The sequence below is a fragment of the Cherax quadricarinatus genome, chromosome 28 (assembly GCF_038502225.1).
Source record: "Cherax quadricarinatus isolate ZL_2023a chromosome 28, ASM3850222v1, whole genome shotgun sequence".
NCBI lineage: Eukaryota > Metazoa > Arthropoda > Malacostraca > Decapoda > Parastacidae > Cherax > Cherax quadricarinatus.
Window position 1 is genome coordinate 1,514,283 of NC_091319.1, and position 21,376 is coordinate 1,535,658.

A 21,376-nucleotide genomic window follows, 5' to 3' on the forward strand; every position below is an offset into this window, starting at 1 on the left:
ACAATGACCACTCCAATCCTTGAAGTAATGACATTATGTCTGGAACACTAAATCTAACCTAAAGACTCCTTGGCAAGTACATCTAATTCCTGATTGTACATCCTGCCACGGAATGTACACCTTACATTCTGAAAACACTACCCCCCCCCTTCTTGCGTGTCAAGCCACCTGACACGTAACAATCTTTATATGTAACTGTATATTGTATGAAATACTTTCATTATTCCATATTGAACAACATGATACGTTCAGTATCACTCAATGTATTGAGATAATATAAAATTCAATTCTACATGATTCATATACAACGTATATCTACTAAACACCCAAACATATCACCTTCTCGAGGAAGGTATAAATATATACATATGTTACAAACACTTTACAACACAACCAGTGAAAACACAAATACCTAATCCTATGTCATCCATCAATTACCCTATAATATATATCAATTCAATGGTAACCTAAACCTACGGGCTCTATAGAGCTCCCATGAAAAAACAATATGTATTAAGAAAACAGGATAAGTCAAGCTTTCTAAAAATATTTCGCCCATATCATTAAAACCACTACTAAGATGTAAGTCTGTTATCACAAAACGTTAACAGTGCATGACCTTCACACGTCGATAAATACTGAAGCCTTCCTACCACACGCAATACTTCATGTGTATATATATATTTCGCATTCACACAGTGCACCCATTTTGTCATTTCATTACACACATACCAATAATTTCGTTGCAGATATATAATATTCCATCACATTACGACGTCTGTCGTCCTTTGTCATTAGCATAATTAATAATTAAATTGAAGAACGTGTATCGTTCACAACACACAACCCGCTCATCATACAGTCAAAGGCACTTATGTCTCAGTACTATATTCATTCTCTTCCACACTAAACCCTTTCACACTGTCCTCATCGGGAAGCCAGCCCGCCGCGACCCCTTACATTGCACTTAAATCCCATAAATCCCTCAACCTAAAACTCCGATAGCCCTCAGTAAACGCAATCTCCCAATTCCCTCCATAAATTTCCCTATTACGACACTTAGTTCTGTAAAATGTCGCAGCTAACACCTTTATCCTCTCATCCACGCCCACCTCCCTCATGGCCCATGACGTATATATAAAATCCGTGACCAAATACGCCACTGCATTCTCCACCATCTTACTCACCCCACCTATATCCAAACTTAAAGCCCGCAACACCTGCAATCCTCCCCCACCCACTAACCTGAACACCTTTCCTAACCAGACCCGCACCACTTCTATACAGTCACAAAAATATACCGCATGCAAAATTGTCTCCATGCTTCCACACGCTCTACATTCCCCTCCCTCCCTTATCCTCCTATTGAATAGGACAACCCCAGACGGCAAAATCCCATGTAAAAATCTAAACATTACCTCCCGAACACCCGGTTTTACACGTAATTGTTTTAGACGCGTCCATATTTCGTTCCACGCATACATAGGGTATGCCCCTTCAACAGCAGCCACCACTGACCTACCTTCCACTCCTTCGAGGACCCGCAATTTAACACACGACGGATCCCTCACTGTCATTAATAACCTCAACATGGCCTCACCAACTATTAAATCCCTACCCCCCCACCACCGTTGCATATCCTTACGTACTCGCACAAGTCCACCTCCCCTCCCGCTCCCCTCCCTTATATAACTTCGTTTTAGGTACACGCTCATCATCCTTTTTTCCAGAGGTAAAAGTCCCAGCCCTCCTCGACTGACCGGAAGTGTTAACACCGCTCTACTTAACCATTCGCAGCCCGATCCCCATATAAACCTAAAAACCCCATGTTGTAAACGCTTCACCTCACGTCTCATCAGCGGGTACATGACAACGACATGCCATATCTTGCTGTACAATAGCACGTTCGTCACTATTACTCTTTGATGCAGCGTTAGTTGCGCCGCCCTCAAACCACCAAGTCTTTTCAATACTCCATTCACTATTCTCACCGAATTCACCTCTTGAGCCACCCGTGTATTTCTCACATAAATTATCCCACATATCATTAGTTGATCCACCACCTTCCACCCACCCCCTACCACCTCATCCCCATTTGTACTATCCCTTAAGTCTAGAAACTTAGTCTTCTCAACATTAATTTTCATACCTGAAGCCTCCCCAAACACATCCACCACCTTACCCACCCTAAGCAAATCCCCATTACCTCTCACCAAAACAGTCGTGTCATCCACATAACCTACGATACCAGCCCCCCCCTCCCCCCGGTCAGTACCCTCCCCACCTCCCGCAACACACCTCCGAATGGCCCTATAAAATGGATCCTGTATACACGCAAACAATATTTGTGATAGTGGGCAGCCTTGGCGCAGTCCCCGTCGCATCTGTATTTTAACTCCCAGCCTCCCATTAACCTGCACCCTCATCGATGCCCCCTGATACAATAATTTTGCCCAAGATATTATTTCTTCCCCAAAACCTTGCCAACGCATAAACCTCCATAACGCTTCCCTTTCTACACTATCATAAGCAGCCTTCCAATCTAACGCCAATACACCTCCATCACCCAACTCCCCCTGTTTCTCTATAAATTCTCGAATCATGCCATGCCCTTCATACATCGACCTTCCTGGCACCCCATATTGCCCCTTATCAATTACCTTGCCTATTACCCTCTTGATTCTGTTCCCTAATATTCTCGCAAACAACTTATAATCTCCACACATAAGCGAAAGTGCCCGATAATCCATTACCGTTGACTGCTCCCCTTTCGGCACCAACACCACAACGGCCGTCCGTTGCTGCTCTCCCATTACCTCAGCCGCCTTAAGTATGTTAAACAGCCTTACTAAAAAAAACCTCAGAACCCCCCAATTCTTTACGTAGAAATCATTTGGCAGTCCGTCTATACCCGGCGCTTTTCCCAAACTCACTCCTGACAACGCCTGCCAAATCTCACACTCCGTAATCGGCCCACCTAATGTCACCCGATCTTGACCATCAAGCTCACACTGCACATACTCTCCCATTTCCCTCAATGCCACCTCACGGAAGCCCACACTTTGCGTATATGACTTAAACCAAGCGTCTACATATCCACTCATACCCTCTGTCGTTACCAATGCTTGACCCGCTCTATACCCTTCCATCCCTACATGTACGTTTAACCCCATCATCTCCATCGTCACTCTCCTCTTTCTCTGGCCTCTTAACACGCAAGCCGACGGCCGGTCACCCCATAGCACTTCTTCCAATCCTCCCATAATTCGCACACCATCAAAACGCTCGTTTTGCAATACCCTAATACTCTCCTTTAAACCCTCAATGTCCTGCACTGGATAGCTTGCTCCTCCTCTTGCATAACAGTCCCGCAGCTGCCCTTCAAGATATCTTTGAAACCCATACTTTAACCGATTATCTTCCCTCCCACGACAAATATAATATTCTCTGATACGATTTTTAGCCACCGAATCCCACCAATTTACCAGTTCATCATCCCCCGGCGCCTCATCCACCAACCGTTCCCACAATTGCGCAAAAGACTGACGACATTCCTCACCCTGCAAAAGCTTCACATTTAACTTCCAATAACCTTGACCCCTTCTAGGCAATCCCTCCCATTCTAGGTCCACCATTACTCCTCTGTGATCCGAAAAAACCGCGTCCACCACACGCACTCTGCTCACTATTACTGTTCGGGGCACATACAATCGATCCAGTCTTGCCGCATATCCACGTCTAACAAAAGTATGTTCTACAACCCCACCCCGTCCAACGTCCATTAACCCCACTCCATTTAATAATTCCCCCAAAATCCCCAAACAATACCCTGCCCCTCTAGGTTCCACATCCTTACGCCTTATCACACAATTCCAATCACCACCAATTACAGCTACACCCGGCAAAGCACGCAAATAATATACTAAGACATCCTTCACAAATTTATTCTTAATACGCACATCTCCCTCTGCTGGACCATACACACACACCAAACTCATCTGTACCCTACCCCACCACCCATCTACACGAATCACTCTCCCCTCCCCCCCTCACAATGCCTCACTACGAACGGGCTAGTTTCCCTTACCAGGATGGCAACTCCTCCTTTCAACCTTATCGCATGCTCCACATACACATTATACCCATTTACCTTCAACTCATAACCTGGTCTGTAGTTGTGTTCCTGCACGAACACCACGTCAACACTATTACGCACCAAATATTCACTAAACCATACACACTTTCTCTCAGATCTCAATCCATTAATGTTCAATGTCATGCACTTGAAGCTTACAGAGTGGTTTTCCTTCTTGACCCTGGTACTGTCTTGCCACCAGATCGTTTCGTGACACCTCGGTCCCTCTCCCCCCCTTTAGAAACGCTCTTAACCAACTCCTGCCCCTTAGGGCCGCTGTTTCCTCTCTGCGTAACATCCGCCCAGGACTTTTTGCCAGTGCGCTGAGCAGGCGTGATCACGTCCTCGGAGTCAGATAGTGCAGCAGCGCGCTTCCGTGATGCTCCCTCTGCTTCCATCATGCCATCTGATACATTGTCCCGGTGGACCTCCACCTCCACAGCTTGCATCAAAAGATTCTTATCACACTGCGCAGACCTCAGATCCTGTTCCACGCCCGGATCCACAACAGACCCAAGAACTAGATCTGGACTCCCAACCTTCCCAAGACTCTTGTCAGCCAATAACACATCTAAAGCCATGGCTAATGAGTCTTCCACATCGCTAGCACTCGCAGTCGGGGTGTCCTCTTCCAACACCTGAGCTGCGTTCAATGAAGGGGTGTCCCCCCCCCTCGTCACACCTACTGACTCCATCTCCTCCGCTCTCTCGACCTCCTCACTCCAGGACCCACCTTGTGTAGGCAGAGTCACATAAGGCAAATCCTCACTCTTCTCTATTGCTGTATGTCGTTGCCTTTGTTCCATGTTGCCACGCCTCCTTTCACACAGAGCCGCTAGGTGATCATATGACCCACATAACCGACAGGTCCGGCGTTGCCCAGCGTATGTCACAAACACCTGGGTACGAAATTCTGGCAGCACTACGTACGACGGAATAGGGTAACGTAACGTCATCTTCACAGAATACGTTCCTTCGAGTTTCCCTGCGTATGGCCCAGTGGCCCACTTCCCAACAGTGGCCATATGTACTGTACCATATTTGCCCATCGCAAGACGGATGTCAGAATCATCCGCCTCGAATGGCACATTTCTAATCTTAACCCATGTGTAATGGCGAGAAACGTCGTGAAGTCGCACGGTCACAGCGGAGTTAACTGTCAAAGTAACCTCCTGGTACTTGTCTACTACCGCCTCATACACACTTGCCAAATTAAACTTGACAAAGATCCTCGTCGTGCCATTCAGCGCTACTCCATATATCTCCTCATCAGCAATACCATATGTATCTCGTATGATTGCAGGTAGTATCAGGTCCATAGAAGTTCCTGTCACAGCCCCACGGATAAGCTCAACACAGACTGTGTTTATGCGTCTCCGGCTTGCCTGCGCCATGCTGTGAAAATATAACTGCCACTAATCAACACCAGGGGGTAGCAGCAGCGCACGTCCTCTCTACTCAAGGGCTGAGAGACGAGTGTGATCTGAATGGGATTACAATGATTATTATGTATATATGTAATGTATATTATCTTTTCATATAATTTTATATTGCTTATATTTGCGATAATAGCTAAATCGCAAATGTATGACTTTATATTATTATTTGACTGTTATATTGTTATTTAGCTTATGTTGTTAGGATGTATATAAAATGTGCTCAGTTAGTCTTGATTGTCAAACTACTGTAATTATCGCTTGTCGCTCGTTATACTGCCGGCTTCTGAGCTGCAGTTGTCCACGTAGCTATCACGTGATCGAGGGGGGGGTGTCCTCACCTCGTGTGAAGTATTCAGTCTGCTGGAGACTCGCTTGCTGGTTGGACAGATTGTCTGTCTCATTATTCTTGTTAGTTCTGTTGAACTTTGTTCACAGAACTTTGTATAGACTTAGTGATTTTCGACGTTGTACTGAGGTTGTGTGTCGCTTAGACACTATGAACATCTCAGGTCCCGAGCTATAGCTTCTGACCTAATTTTGTACTGGTTCCTGTGTATTGTCACAGTCACAGTTTTTCCTATGCTGAACGTAGATTCAGTCTTATGGGAGTTTTGTAACTTTTGTGGAGGATCTGCAGATGGTCCCTACTTAGTGTCGTTATATTATCTCCTTGTTCCTGATTCTGTGTCGCAGTCGCTTGATATTGCATTGCTATTGGGCTTAGCATTCTTTGTTGTTCAAGCAGACTGTTCGGGTTGCCAGTCGGTCAAGAAGTTAGTTTATTTGAGGACTTTGTCAGTCACTTGTTTAAGTCTTATTCGAGTCTTGAGACATGGCTAACTACTTAAGAGCACTTACACGCATACACTCACTTACTTGTACATATTTGTAATATCTTATTAAATGTTAATGTACCTGACGGTACTTAAGAATTATAAATGTGATATGTGCTTTCAGCACAATAATATTGAACTCGAGAGATTGATTTTATTTTGATTGCTGTGATTTAATTTACTTTGATAATATACCTCTAGACAACTTATAGACTTAATAAATTTATTAAATTTTAATTTCTCTAGTTAGTAGCCTACCAGTTGTAATCCTAAAGCACTATTGAACCATACTGAATTTTAATGGATAATTGGACAAGGATACTGACTACTTGTTACGAAAACCCAGTAACAGGCTGGATGCTAGAAGGGCAGTCCTTTCTAGTATTCACTGGAGATCTCTAAGCTTTTAGAATCGCGTTTTTTGTAACATAAACCCTCCACTCAAACTTCTCACCAACCTTAACAGGACACATGACCATAACAAGACACAGATCTCTTTTTGATGTACCCTATGTCTATATCACACTGTGTAAAAACTCTATGTACATGAATGGCCCCAAAATATGGAATTCATTACCAGAAGATATTAAAGTAACCCGCTCTGAAAATCAATTTAAGACTTCTCAAAAGCCACTTAATAACCCTAAACTAAATGCTCAATACTCAGCATTCCCATACTCAATACGTATTCCCATATCATAATTTCAATAATTACTTTTGAACCTGACTCACGAAATCGTAATGACACGATTGCAAACAAACCATACCACGGGCGGGGATAGAACCCACGATCAGTCTCAAAACTCCAGACCGTCGCGACAGTCTGTAGTTTTGAGACTCTGATCGCGGGTTCTATCCCCGCCCGTGGTATGGTTTACTTTTGAATCTATTATCCATTGTCGACAGGAATATAACTGAATCATTGTTTCACAAAAAGCATTTTTGAATATATGAATATATCTTTTGTTTTATATAAATAAGATTCACTTATAATTAATAGATCTACTGTACAACTATGATATAATTCTTTAGTGTTAACAAGTCAGTCAGCCAATAATGTTAAGTCGGCCCATAATGCCTAGGCGTAACAGAGTTTCTCTTTGCATTGCAACCCATTATTGTAAATACATAATCTCAATGCACTATTTGCAAAGACATAAATAAATAAATACACAACTAACCATGGCATGTGGTGGTAGATGAGCAGTTGTAGACAGGCTTCGCATGACTTCCATAAAAGCATTTTATGGTGTAGTTCCTTGAGAGATTATTGGAGATATTCATGCTTAGACACATTTCTTGTTGTGGCGATGAAAAATCAACGAATCCATCACGGCTTCCTGGACCCTCCAAGACCATGTCACATATTTTCTCCAGGGCTACCTGAATCTTAGCTCTCTCCAACGCGACTGCAAGAACAGCTGTATTGTGACAAAGGGAAAGTGTCCTCTGTATTGTGACAAAGGGAAAGTGTCCTCTGTATTGTGACAAAGGGAAAGTGTCCTCTGTATTGTGACAAAGGGAAAGTGTCCTCTGTATTGTGACAAAGGGAAAGTGTCCTCTGTATTGTGACAAAGGGAAAGTGTCCTCTGTATTGTGACAAAGGGAAAGTGTCCTCTGTATTGTGACAAAGGGAAAGTGTCCTCTGTATTGTGACAAAGGGAAAGTGTCCTCTGTATTGTAACAAAGGGAAAGTGTCCTCTGTATTGTGACAAAGGGAAAGTGTCCTCTGTATTGTGACAAAGGGAAAGTGTCCTCTGTATTGTGACAAAGGGAAAGTGTCCTCTGTATTGTGACAAAGGGAAAGTGTCCTCTGTATTGTGACAAAGGGAAAGTGTCCTCTGTATTGTGACAAAGGGAAAGTGTCCTCTGTATTGTGACAAAGGGAAAGTGTTCTCTGTATCTGATCAACTGACCGAGGCCTTCCACTAGTTTACCGGTCCTCCCCTTTAAAAATATGGTTATGATTATAACCTATTATTCAAAGGAAAGTAGCTTATGTATTGTAAGAGGTTCAACATTTTAATTCTCTGCATGAAATTCAAAACAGAATGGGAGGTCGTCGATAAATTGCCATATCTTCCATGTGATAAAAACTAAGAACAGCTGTCCTATAAGAAGGGGTGCCTCGACGCTTCTCAATGGTTTTTCTTCCAAGGAATGGGAGTTACTGGTACCTTCACCTTTCTCGGATCAAACCTGATTGCCCCCCCCCATCCCATCATCCAGTTAGCAAGTGATTTGTAATCCCTACAGGTTTAGTGTTTCGCAATGAATTTTGATATGGCCACGATGTTTTTCCATATGTTTCACAGAAGATTTGACGTATGTGAGTGTGATGCACCGTCTGCGACTTAACGTGTAAGTAGTTCACACAAAGCAATTTCCAACAGTACATAATATGTGAATACCCACAAGTTGTAGCTAACAAAGACACAAGCTGTTATAAAGATACCACAAGCAGCAATAATGACAAGCAGCAGTTAGTAACTTTACTAAGACGAGGTGTCGCCTGTACAGAGGGTTTTAATAAGTCTGGATAAAGGATAAACTATCTGAATCAAGTCTTCAATTTTTGCTCTTGTGTATTTTTATTAACTATAAGCAGCTTAAAGTTATGCAAGAAAATGAATGAGTTTTGAAGGCGTTCACGGTCGCCGGAAATACCCATTTAATGACTCCATAGATTTTATAATACCGTAGGTTAATATAAATTTGTGTATTATTGCTGTTATTATTACATTCATGGAGGGGAACGCTCGACCCATAAATCATACATGGCCTGGGGAATGGGAGGCAATCAGGCTTGATCCAAGGAATGGGAGGCTAGGATTTAGATAGCTCCTCAGGGACTCCAGTAGAAATAAATCACATTTTTTTTTCACTATTGGATTATTTTGGGTTAAATATACATAGTGTTCTTGATATGTGCCAAGTCTGTGATGGAGTGTAATCTAACGGGCGCCAGCAGCAATAGCCCGGTGGACCAGACATTCACCAGACAAGCTTGGCCCAGGGCCAGGCTGTGGGAATAAAAAATTAAACCTATGAAAGGCATAATACTTGTGTGACCTCAATTATTATTATTATTATAATCAAAATGAAGCGCTAAACCTTGTGTGACCTCAAGACTGTTGTAAAAAAATGTTTGCTATGTACATAAATCCTTAATAAAAACTTATCGGCGTGTAGGAACCTACCAAGAAAGAGTTAATTTGCATAAAAGTATATAAATGTAGACAAAGGAGAATTTCTTTATGCCAGCAAAAGGGAAACAAAATATTAAAATTTTAAACGTTGTAGGAGACAGTGTAGAAGATATAATAAAACAATATTTGTTCACACAATGTTAAATAATGAGTGAAATCATAGACTAAAGTGCCTGTCAAAATCCTTGAGAGTTTTAACAACCTCTACTATAATTTTAGGTTCAGGCCTAATAAAAATACTAATGATGCTATTATCCACATGCTAGAACATATTTATACAGCAATAGAGGAAAAAGAAGTCCCACTGGGGATCTTCATTGACTTACGTAAAGCTTTCGATACAGTTGACCACGACTTGCTCCACGTAAAATTGTCACACTATGGTATAAGAGGGCACTCCCTCAACTACCTCAAGTCATACCTCAGCAACAGAAGCCAATATGTGTACACAAATGGGGCAAACTCTTCCACACAGCCAATTACAGTTGGTGTCCCACAGGGAAGTGTCCTTGGCCCTCTTCTCTTTCTCATATACATAAATGACCTACCAAATGCATCGCAACTACTCAAACCCACACTATTTGCAGATGACACTACATACGTCTACTCTCACCCGAGCCCAGTCATGCTAGCCAATACTGTAAATACCGAATTACAGAAAATATCAACCTGGATGAGGACCAACAAACTTACTCTAAACATTGACAAAACATACTACATTCAGTTTGGTAACAGAGGTGCAGATGTCTCTTAACATAATGATAAATGGATCACCTATCACAAAACTCACAGAGGGAAAATTCTTAGGAATCCACCTTGATAATAGACTCAAATTTCAAACACATATACAACAAATTTCCAAAAAAAATTCCAAGACCGTAGGCATACTATCGAAGATACGGTACTATGTTCCACAGTCAGCCCTCCTGGCCCTATATCACTCACTTATTTACCCCTATCTCACCTATGGAATTTGTACATGGGGCTCAACAACAATAAACCATCTCAGACCACTAATCACCCAACAAAAGGCTGCAGTCAGAATGATAACAAATTCCCACTACAGACAGCACACCCCACCAATATTCAAAACTCTAAACCTACTCACAATACAAAACATCCATACTTATTACTGCACCTACTACATACATAGAACACTTAACTCTGACATAAACCCTCCCCTCAAACATCTCCTTACCAACCTCAACAGAACACATGACCATAACACAAGGCACAGATCATTCTTTGATGTTCCTCGTGTCCACCTCACGCTATGCAAAAACTCAATGCACATAAAAGGCCCTAAAATCTGGAATTCATTACCTGTGAATATAAAAGAAACACTGTTTATAAATTCAAGTCTTCTCAAAAATCACTTACTCACCCACAACTAAATAAATACTGAATAATTGTATCTCATAAATTGTATCTCATATATGTCTCATTATTGTATCTCATAAATGTCAACCTGTGACCCAATCAAGCTTTGTTACTATTTAACTTCATTACCTAACAGAATACTCCATTCTACTGATTACACAGCAACATAGTAAATGACCATATGACCTGGGGGATTTCAACTTAAGGCACCTAAAATGGAGGAATATAGCAAATAATATTGTTGCAGTAACAACACCAGGAGGCAGCTCTGATGAAAACTCACACTCACACGAGCTTTTAAATCTCTTCACAAAATTCAATTTAAACCAGCAAATAATAGAGCCTACTAGACTGGAGAATACACTAGACCTCATCTTCACTAACAATGATGATCTGATAAGAAATGTCACCATATCAAAAACAATATACTCAGATCACAACATAATTGAGGTTCAGACATGTATGCGTGGAGCCCCAGATCGACATAATGAGACTAGTCACGAGGGAGCATTCACCAAATTCAACTTCAATAACAAAAACATAAAGTGGGACCAAGTCCTAACCGATATAAGCTGGGAAGATATACTAAGCAACACAGACCCCAACGTATGCCTAGAACAGATTAACTTGGTGGCACTCGATGTATGCACAAGGCTTATTCCTCTAAGAAAAAGGAGGAGTAGATGTAAAATAGAAAGAGACAGGCGCTCCCTTTACAGGCGACGGAAAAGAATAACAGAGCGGCAAAAAAAAAGGTCAATATATCTGAAATGCGTAGGGAGACACTGGTCAGAGAAATAGCAAGCATCGAACTCAAGCTAAAGGAATCTTATAGGAGTCAGGAATCGCGGGAAGAACTAAAAGCCATAAATGAAATCGAAAGAAACCCAAAGTATTTCTTCTCCTATGCCAAATCAAAGTCGAGAACAACATCCAGTATTGGGCCCCTACTTAAACAAGATGGGTCCTACACAGATGACAGCAAGGAAATGAGTGAGCTACTCAAGTCCCAATATGACTCAGTTTTTAGCAAGCCGCTAACCAGACTGAGAGTCGAAGATCAAAATGATTTTTTTATGAGAGAGCCACAAAATTTGGTTAACACAAGCCTATCCGATGTTATCCTGACGCCAAATGACTTCGAACAAGCGATAAATGACATGCCCATGGACTCTGTCCCAGGGCCAGACTCATGGAACTCCGTGTTCATCAAGAACTGCAAGAAGCCCCTATCACGAGCCTTTTCCATCCTATGGAGAGGGAGCATGGACACCGGGGTCGCCCCACAGTTACTAAAAACAACAGACATAGCCCCACTCCACAAAGGGGGCAGTAAAGCAACAGCAAAGAACTACAGACCGATAGCACTAACATCCCATACCATAAAAATCTTTGAAAGGGTCCTAAGAAGCAAGATCACCACCCATCTAGAAACCCATCAGTTACACAACCCAGGGCAACACGGGGTTTAGAACAGGTCGCTCCTGTCTGTCTCAACTATTGGATCACTACGGCAAGGTCCTAAATGCACTAGAAGATAAAAAGAATGTAGATGTAATATATACAGACTTTGCAAAAGCCTTCGACAAGTGTGACCATGGCGTAATAGCGCACAAAATGCGTGCTAAAGGAATAACAGGAAAAGTCGGTCGATGGATCTATAATTTCCTCACTAACAGAACACAGAGAGTAGTCGTCAACAGAGTAAAGTCGAGGCAGCTACGGTGAAAAGCTCTGTTCCACAAGGCACAGTACTCGCTCCCATCTTGTTCCTCATCCTCATATCCGACATAGACAAGGATGTCAGCCACAGCACCGTGTCTTCCTTTGCAGATGACACCCGAATCTGCATGACAGTGTCTTCCATTGCAGACACTGCAAGGCTCCAGGCGGACATCAACCGAATCTTTCAGTGTGCTGCAGAAAACAATATAAAGTTCAACGATGAGAAATTTCAATTACTCAGATATGGTAAACACGAGGAAATTAAATCTTCATCAGAGTACAAAACAAATTCTGGCCACAAAATAGAGCGAAACAACAACGTCAAAGACCTGGGAGTGATCATGTCGGAGGATCTCACCTTCAAGGACCATAACATTGTATCAATCGCATCTGCTAGAAAAATGACAGGATGGATAATGAGAACCTTCAAAACTAGGGAGGCCAAGCCCATGATGACACTCTTCAGGTCACTTGTTCTATCTAGGCTGGAATATTGCTGCACACTAACAGCACCTTTCAAGGCAGGTGAAATTGCTGACCTAGAAAATGTACAGAGAACCTTCACGGCGCGCATAACGGAGATAAAACACCTCAATTACTGGGAGCGCTTGAGGTTCCTGAACCTGTATTCCCTGGAATGCAGGCGGGAGAGATACATGATTATATACACCTGGAAAATCCTAGAGGGACTAGTATCGAACTTGCACACGAAAATCACTCACTACGAAAGCAAAAGACTTGGCAGACGATGCAACATCCCCCCAATGAAAAGCAGGGGTGTCACTAGCACGTTAAGAGACCATACAATAAGTGTCAGGGGCCCGAGACTGTTCAACTGCCTCCCAGCATACATAAGGGGGATTACCAACAGACCCCTGGCAGTCTTCAAGCTGGCACTGGACAAGCACCTAAAGTCAGTTCCTGACCAGCCGGGCTGTGGCTCGTACGTTGGTTTGCGTGCAGCCAGCAGCAACAGCCTGGTTGATCAGGCTCTGATCCACCAGGAGGCCTGGTCACAGACCGGGCCGCGGGGGCGTTGATCCCCGGAACTCTCTCCAGGTAAACTCCAGGTACTCATTTGTACTAAATTGTTATCTGTTTTACAATAATTTTTGTACCACTGAATATATCATTGCTTAGTTAATCTTAAGTTAATTTTAAGCCTGCCCATAATGCTCTGCAAACAAGGGGCTTTGGCATGCTGCACTTTAAAAATTGTATTCCTTGTACTTCTCTGTATCATGTTCAAATTAAATAAATAAATAAATAAATAAATAAATACTGATTGTACAGCAATGCAAGCAACCATACGACCTGTTTTTTTGTAATACTCATTTGTGCTTAATTGTTATCTCATTGACCTCATCGCTCTAGGGCCGTGAGGTTGTGCTACGCCTTGCTCCTGCATTCGTCACTCAACCTTGGTGGAGGACGGACATTGGCGGTTGAGCTAGCACCTTTTGGTAGCACTGAGTGATTTTCACAAAATGGCGCAGGCTATCAGGCGGAGAATCAACACTGTGTGTATTGAGGTGTTGAAAGGAACGGTTTATCAAACCAATGCTTCTGTTATGCTGCCTGCCATACTACGGGATACCTACTGCATCAACAACGACGATCTGTATGGTATTGCCTTAAATGGAGCAACAAGGATCTTTGTGAAATTTGTGACGGCTGCGACATATGACAAGATGGTGGAAAAATACCAAGACGTGTGTATGAAGGTTAATCCTGGTTTAGAAGTACGACTGAGGGACGTATCCAAGTATTATACTTGGGTAAAGTTACGGAATGTCCCATTTGAAGCGGATGAAGAAGATACAAATGCAACATTCAATGAGTATGGTGTTATACATCAGGCATCAGTTGGAAGGTGGTCTGATGGTATGTATGCTGGACTGCGTGAGGGCTCCTTTACCCTCAAAATGTCTTTGCGCAAATCTATACCATCATATGTGACACTGAGTGACTTTAGAACACAGGTATATGTAACATATGCGGGGCAGAGACGAACCTGTAGACTGTGTGGAGCCTTTGATCATATGGCAGCAATGTGTCCTCGTCGATCGACACCTGAGAAATATGGAGAGGGGAAAGGAGTGGGGAAGGAGAGAGAGGTGACGACCCAGTCTACAGGGGAGCATCTTCAAGATCATAGAACATGGAGTGAAATCGTGGAGGACAATCCGGAAGAATGTGCAACATTACCGGAGGTCTCTCAGGTCATTGAGAATATGCGTATGGAGGATGAGGTGAGACGAGTGGAATTGGGTAGTCAGGTTACGGCTACAATAGACACTGTTATTCAAGAATTCTTGGGTAATCAGAATGAGGACGGGACACTAAGCATGGTGTCGGATGGGAAACTTATAGGTGAGGAAGGAATTCAAGAGGTGGGTAATGTGGGTGATGGGGATATGCAATCAAAGAGGATTAGTGAGGTTGTGGTTGAAGTACACAACGTAGAATGTGAAGATGAGGGAATGCACATAGTAGAGGCATCACGTAAGAGAGAGGCAGGGGCTTCTGATAGTGATGATGTCCTCACACCAGCGCAACGAACTGGTAAGAAACTATCAGTGGATGTGCCAAAAAAAGTAACAGGGGAGGGGAAAGGGGCAGAGGAAAGGTGAGGCAAAGAAAGGACAATGTGAAAAGAATGTTCAGCAAAAACGTAAGGAAACGCAAGGATATCGGTCGATTGGTAAGCCCCCGATAGCATTTTTAAGTGTCTAACATTAAATGTTAACGGCCTAAGGGCTGATGTAAAGCGTAAGATATTTAGTGATTTTTTAAAGAGACTTGGAATACAAGTAATATTTTTACAAGAGCATAATTTTAGGTATGGAAGGGATTTGTTGGTAGATGGATATAAAGTTTATGCTGGGTATACTGGGAAGCTTAAGGGAGGTGCTGCTGTTTTAATAGCTGAGACCAGTCCTTTCCAATTGTTACATTGGGAAGAAGGGGGAGATGGGAGAGTAGCGAGGGTGGATGGGACATGGGGTGGGGTACGTGTGTGTTTTGTGAGTGTATACATGCCGGCGGACAGTAATAGACGTGTTAAAGAGGAATTTGTAAGGGACACACTAATTTATCATTACCTGGAGTTTACCTGGAGAGAGTTCCGGGGGTCAACGCCCCCGCGGCCCGGTCTGTGACCAGGCCTCCTGGTGGATCAGAGCCTGATCAACCAGGCTGTTACTGCTGGCTGCACGCAAACCAACGTACGAGCCACAGCCCGGCTGATCAGGAACCGACTTTAGGTGCTTGTCCAGTGCCAGCTTGAAGACTGCCAGGGGTCTGTTGGTAATCCCCCTTATGTATGCTGGGAGGCAGTTGAACAGTCTCGGGCCCCTGACACTTATTGTATGGTTTCTTAACGTGCTAGTGACACCCCTGCTTTTCATTGGGGGGATGTTGCATCGTCTGCCAAGTCTTTTGCTTTCGTAGTGAGTGATTTTCGTGTGCAAGTTCGGTACTAGTCCCTCTAGGATTTTCCAGGTGTATATAATCATGTATCTCTCCCGCCTGCGTTCCAGGGAATACAGGTTCGGGAACCTCAAGCGCTCCCAGTAATTGAGGTGTTTTACCTCCGTTATGCGCGCCGTGAAGGTTCTCTGTACATTTTCTAGGTCGGCAATTTCACCTGCCTTGAAATGTGCTGTTAGTGTGCAGCAATATTCCAGCCTAGATAGAACAAGTGACCTGAAGAGTGTCATCATGGCTTGGCATCCCTCGTTTTGAAGGTTCTCATTATCCATCCTGTCATTTTTCTAGCAGATGCGATCGATACAATGTTATGGTCCTTGAAGGTGAGATCCTCCGACATGATCACTCCCAGGTCTTTGACGTTGGTGTTTCGCTCTATTTTGTGGCCAGAATTTGTTTTGTACTCTGATGAAGATTTAATTTCCTCGTGTTTACCATATCTGAGTAATTGAAATTTCTCATCGTTGAACTTCATATTGTTTTCTGCAGCCCACTGAAAGATTTGGTTGATGTCCGCCTGGAGCCTTGCAGTGTCTGCAATGGAAGACACTGTCATGCAGATTCGGGTGTCATCTGCAAAGGAAGACACGGTGCTGTGGCTGACATCCTTGTCTATGTCAGATATGAGGATGAGGAACAAGATGGGAGCGAGTACTGTGCCTTGTGGAACAGAGCTTTTCACCGTAGCTGCCTCGGGGTTTACCTGTTTATTCATTATTTGGAGGGGATTGGAATAGTGTGATACGTAGAAAAGATGTGGAGCCGAGGGGTGCAGGGGTGCAGGGGTGCACGACTAGATGGTAATTATGCTTCTCCCGGGTTACAGGTTGCTAATACAGAAACTATAAATGTAGTGTTTTCAGATCATAGAGGAGTGGTCGTGGATGTGGGATGGGGAGGTTTACCAAAGCGTTACATGAGTTATTGGAAACTTAATGTGAGATTGTTAGATGAGCTGGAGGACGGTGATAGTTTTGTAGAGTGGTGGACAAATGAGTGGACCAAGGGGAGAAAAGGAGGTGATATACTACGATGGTGGGAGGAATATGCTAAACCAGGAATCAAAAATTTTTATATGAGGAAAGGAAAGGAGGTAAGTCAATGGAAATATGGCTTACAGAGATACTTGGAAGGGCAGTTGAAACAGTGCTATGAAGGTTTTAGTGGGGTTTATCCAGTACAAGAGATTGAGGGCATCAAAGCGCAATTGATGGAAATGCAGAATGCAAGATTTGATGGTGAGAGAATGAGAGGTGGATTGGAAGATGTTTTATGGGGAGATAAGCCATCCGCCTGTGTATTGCGGCGATTAAAGACACGACAGAAGACAATGACTATGATGAAGTTGGACGTACATACGGATGTGGGAGGGTATACGATGGGACAGAGGTTAGTAACTACAGAAAGTATGAGTGGTTATGCTGATAAGTGGTTTGATATATATATGAGAGGGGGAAACAGGAAGATAGCAGATATGAAGATTTTAGAGAAGGGGATACAGAGAAACCTAGAGTCAGCAGATAGAGCGATGATAGAAGGGCCTATAGATGAAGAGGAAGTGTGGACGGCTTTAAAAGGGATGAGTGTCGGGAAAGCACCTGGGATAGATGGAATCCCAAATGAATTTTATTTGAGCAACTGGGATGTCATGAAGGAATTCTTGGTGCAGTTGGTGAATGTAATGAAGGATAAGGGAAGCATGAGTCTAACAAAGGACAGGTGTAGTAGTTATGGTTCCAAAGGGGGAAGTACAGAATAGCATCCTAGATTATAGAGGTTTATCATTAATGTGTGGGGATTATAAATTGTTTGCCAGGGTGTTAGGTAATAGATTGTGTAAAGTAATTGGAAAGGTTATAGATGGGGGACAGATGGGTGTGCCAGGGCGAACAATGTGTAGTGGGCATGGGAGGATAAAGGGTTATATAGAGGAGCATAGGATGGATGGCGGAGGTGTTCTTGCTTTGGATTGGAAAAACAGATGGGACGTGCAACTATGACCACCCTAGAAAATGCCATGCACATATGACAACAGGAAAATGCAAACTCCCTTCCTGTAAGCTTTTTCACCCTGAACTGTGTACCTCTTCAGTACAGGAAAGACTGTGTTATAACTTAAATTGCCAGGCATACCATCTAAAGGGGACAAAAAGATACAAAACATCCAGGCCATGGGAAAACCTGGGTAGCCACAGCCACTCAAGAGGGAGAGGTTTTTTAGTGCCAGGAAGGAAAAAAAACTGGCAGGAAATGGCAGAAATCGTACACCAAATCCAGTCAGTCCTGGAGTGGAACCACAGTCGATGGCCTCCACTCCAAACCAACAGATACAGATACTAATGCCGGAAAAAAAATCCCCCCCAGTACCAACAATACCACCAGTCCGATAACATTCTTCTTTGCAAATATACAGGGTCTAAAGCTAGCAACAAACAACAAAATACCTTTCATCCGTGGACTGCTTGCAGAGGCAAAGGCAATGTTCGCGGCTTTCACTGAGACCCACATAAAGGATCACTTGGACAACGAAATATGGATCCCAGGTTACAACCTATACAGATGTGACAGAGTGAACAGGCAAAAGGGGGGGGGGTTGGCCTATACATTGCAGAGTCACTTGTTTGCACAGAACTGCTTAATGCCTCAAATGATGTAGTGGAAGTTTTAGCAGTAAAGGTCGAGAACCAAAACCTAGTCATTGTGGTAGTCTACAAGCCTCCGGATGCAACATCCCAGCAATTCCAGGAACAGCTGTTAAAAATTGACCACTGTCTGGAAAATCTTCCAGCTCCTGCACCCAACATCTTGCTCCTGGGGGATTTCAACTTAAGGCACCTAAAATGGAGGAATATAGCAAATAATATTGGTGCAGTAATAACACCAGGAGGCAGCTCTGATGAAAACTCACACTCACACGAGCTTTTAAATCTCTGCACAAAATTCAATTTAAACCAGCAAATAATAGAGCCTACTAGACTGGAGAATACACTAGACCTCATCTTCACTAACAATGATGATCTGATAAGAAATGTCACCATATCAAAAACAATATACTCAGATCACAACATAATTGAGGTTCAGACATGTATGCGTGGAGCCCCAGACCGACAAAATGAGACTAGTCACGAGGGAGCATTCACCAAATTCAACTTCAATAACAAAAACATAAAGTGGGACCAAGTAAACCAAGTCCTAACCGATATAAGCTGGGAAGATATACTAAGCAACACAGACCCCAACTTATGCCTAGAACAGATTAACTCGGTGGCACTCGATGTATGCACAAGGCTTATTCCTCTAAGAAAAAGGAGGAGTAGATGTAAAATAGAAAGAGACAGGCGCTCCCTTTACAGGCGACGGAAAAGAATAACAGAGCGGCTAAAAGAGGTCAATATATCTGAAATGCGTAGGGAGACACTGGTCAGAGAAATAGCAAGCATCGAACTTAAGCTAAAAGAATCCTTTAGGAGTCAGGAATCGCGGGAAGAACTAAAAGCCATAAATGAAATCGAAAGAAACCCAAAGTATTTCTTCTCCTATGCCAAATCAAAATCGAGAGCAACGTCCAGTATTGGGCCCCTACTTAAACAAGATGGGTCCTACACAGATGACAGCAAGGAAATGAGTGAGCTACTCAAGTCCCAATATGACTCAGTTTTTAGCAAGCCGCTAACCAGACTGAGAGTCGAAGATCAAAATGAATTTTTTATGAGAGAGCCACAAAATTTGATTAACACAAGCCTATCCGATGTTACCCTGACGCCAAATGACTTCGAACAGGCGATAAATGACATGCCCATGCACTCTGCCCCAGGGCCAGACTCATGGAACTCTGTGTTCATCAAGAACTGCAAGAAGCCCCTATCACGAGCCTTTTCCATCCTATGGAGAGGGAGCATGGACACGGGGGTCGTCCCACAGTTACTAAAAACAACAGACATAGCCCCACTCCACAAAGGGGGCAGTAAAGCAACAGCAAAGAACTACAGACCAATAGCACTAACATCCCATATCATAAAAATCTTTGAAAGGGTCCTAAGAAGCAAGATCACCACCCATCTAGAAACCCATCAGTTACACAACCCAGGGCAACATAGGTTTAGAACAGGTCGCTCCTGTCTGTCTCAACTATTGGATCACTACGACAAGGTCCTAAATGCACTAGAAGACAAAAAGAATGCAGATGTAATACATACAGACTTTGCAAAAGCCTTCGACAAGTGTGACCATGGCGTAATAGCGCACAAAATGCGTGCTAAAGGAATAACAGGAAAAGTCGGTCGATGGATCTATAATTTCCTCACTAACAGAACACAGAGAGTAGTCGTCAACAGAGTAAAGTCCGAGGCAGCTACGGTGAAAAGCTCTGTTCCACAAGGCACAGTACTCGCTCCCATCTTGTTCCTCATCCTCATATCCGACATAGACAAGGATGTCAGCCACAGCACCGTGTCTTCCTTTGCAGATGACACCCGAATCTGCATGACAGTGTCTTCCATTGCAGACACTGCAAGGCTCCAGGCGGACATCAACCAAATCTTTCAGTGGGCTGCAGAAAACAATATGAAGTTCAACGATGAGAAATTTCAATTACTCAGATATGGTAAACATGAGGAAATTAAATCTTCATCAGAGTACAAAACAAATTCTGGCCACAAAATAGAGCGAAACACCAACGTCAAAGACCTGGGAGTGATTATGTCGGAGGATCTCACCTTCAAGGACCATAACATTGTATCAATCGCATCTGCTAGAAAAATGTCAGGATGGATAATGAGAACCTTCAAAACTAGGGAGGCCAAGCCCATGATGACACTCTTCAGGTCACTTGTTCTATCTAGGCTGGAATATTGCTGCACACTAACAGCACATTTCAAGGCAGGTGAAATTGCCGACCTAGAAAATGTACAAAGAACCTTCACGGCGCGCATAACGGAGGTAAAACACCTCAATTACTGGGAGCGCTTGAGGTTCCTAAACCTGTATTCCCTGGAACGCAGGAGGGAGAGATACATGATTATATACACCTGGAAAATCCTAGAGGGGCTAGTACCGAACTTGCACACGAAAATCCCTCACTACGAAAGCAAAAGACTTGGCAGACGATGCACCATCCCCCCAATGAAAAGCAGGGGTGTCACTAGCACGTTAAGAGACCATACA

At 43.2% G+C, this 21,376-nt stretch overlaps 1 protein-coding gene across 2 annotated transcripts in view; it reads right to left on the reverse strand.

The window, feature by feature from the left end:
* The window catches only part of LOC128693201 (uncharacterized), a 102,252-nt gene that overhangs the window by 76,290 nt on the left and 4,586 nt on the right, over window positions 1-21,376 (reverse strand). The window contains exon 2 of one of the 2 annotated variants that reach the window (XM_053782685.2): window positions 7,589-7,816. In XM_053782685.2, coding sequence (XP_053638660.2) covers window positions 7,589-7,816 — 228 coding nt within the window. Of the gene's footprint in view, window positions 1-7,588; window positions 7,829-21,376 lie in introns of both variants that reach the window. The other variant, XM_053782684.2, reaches the window with a different exon arrangement.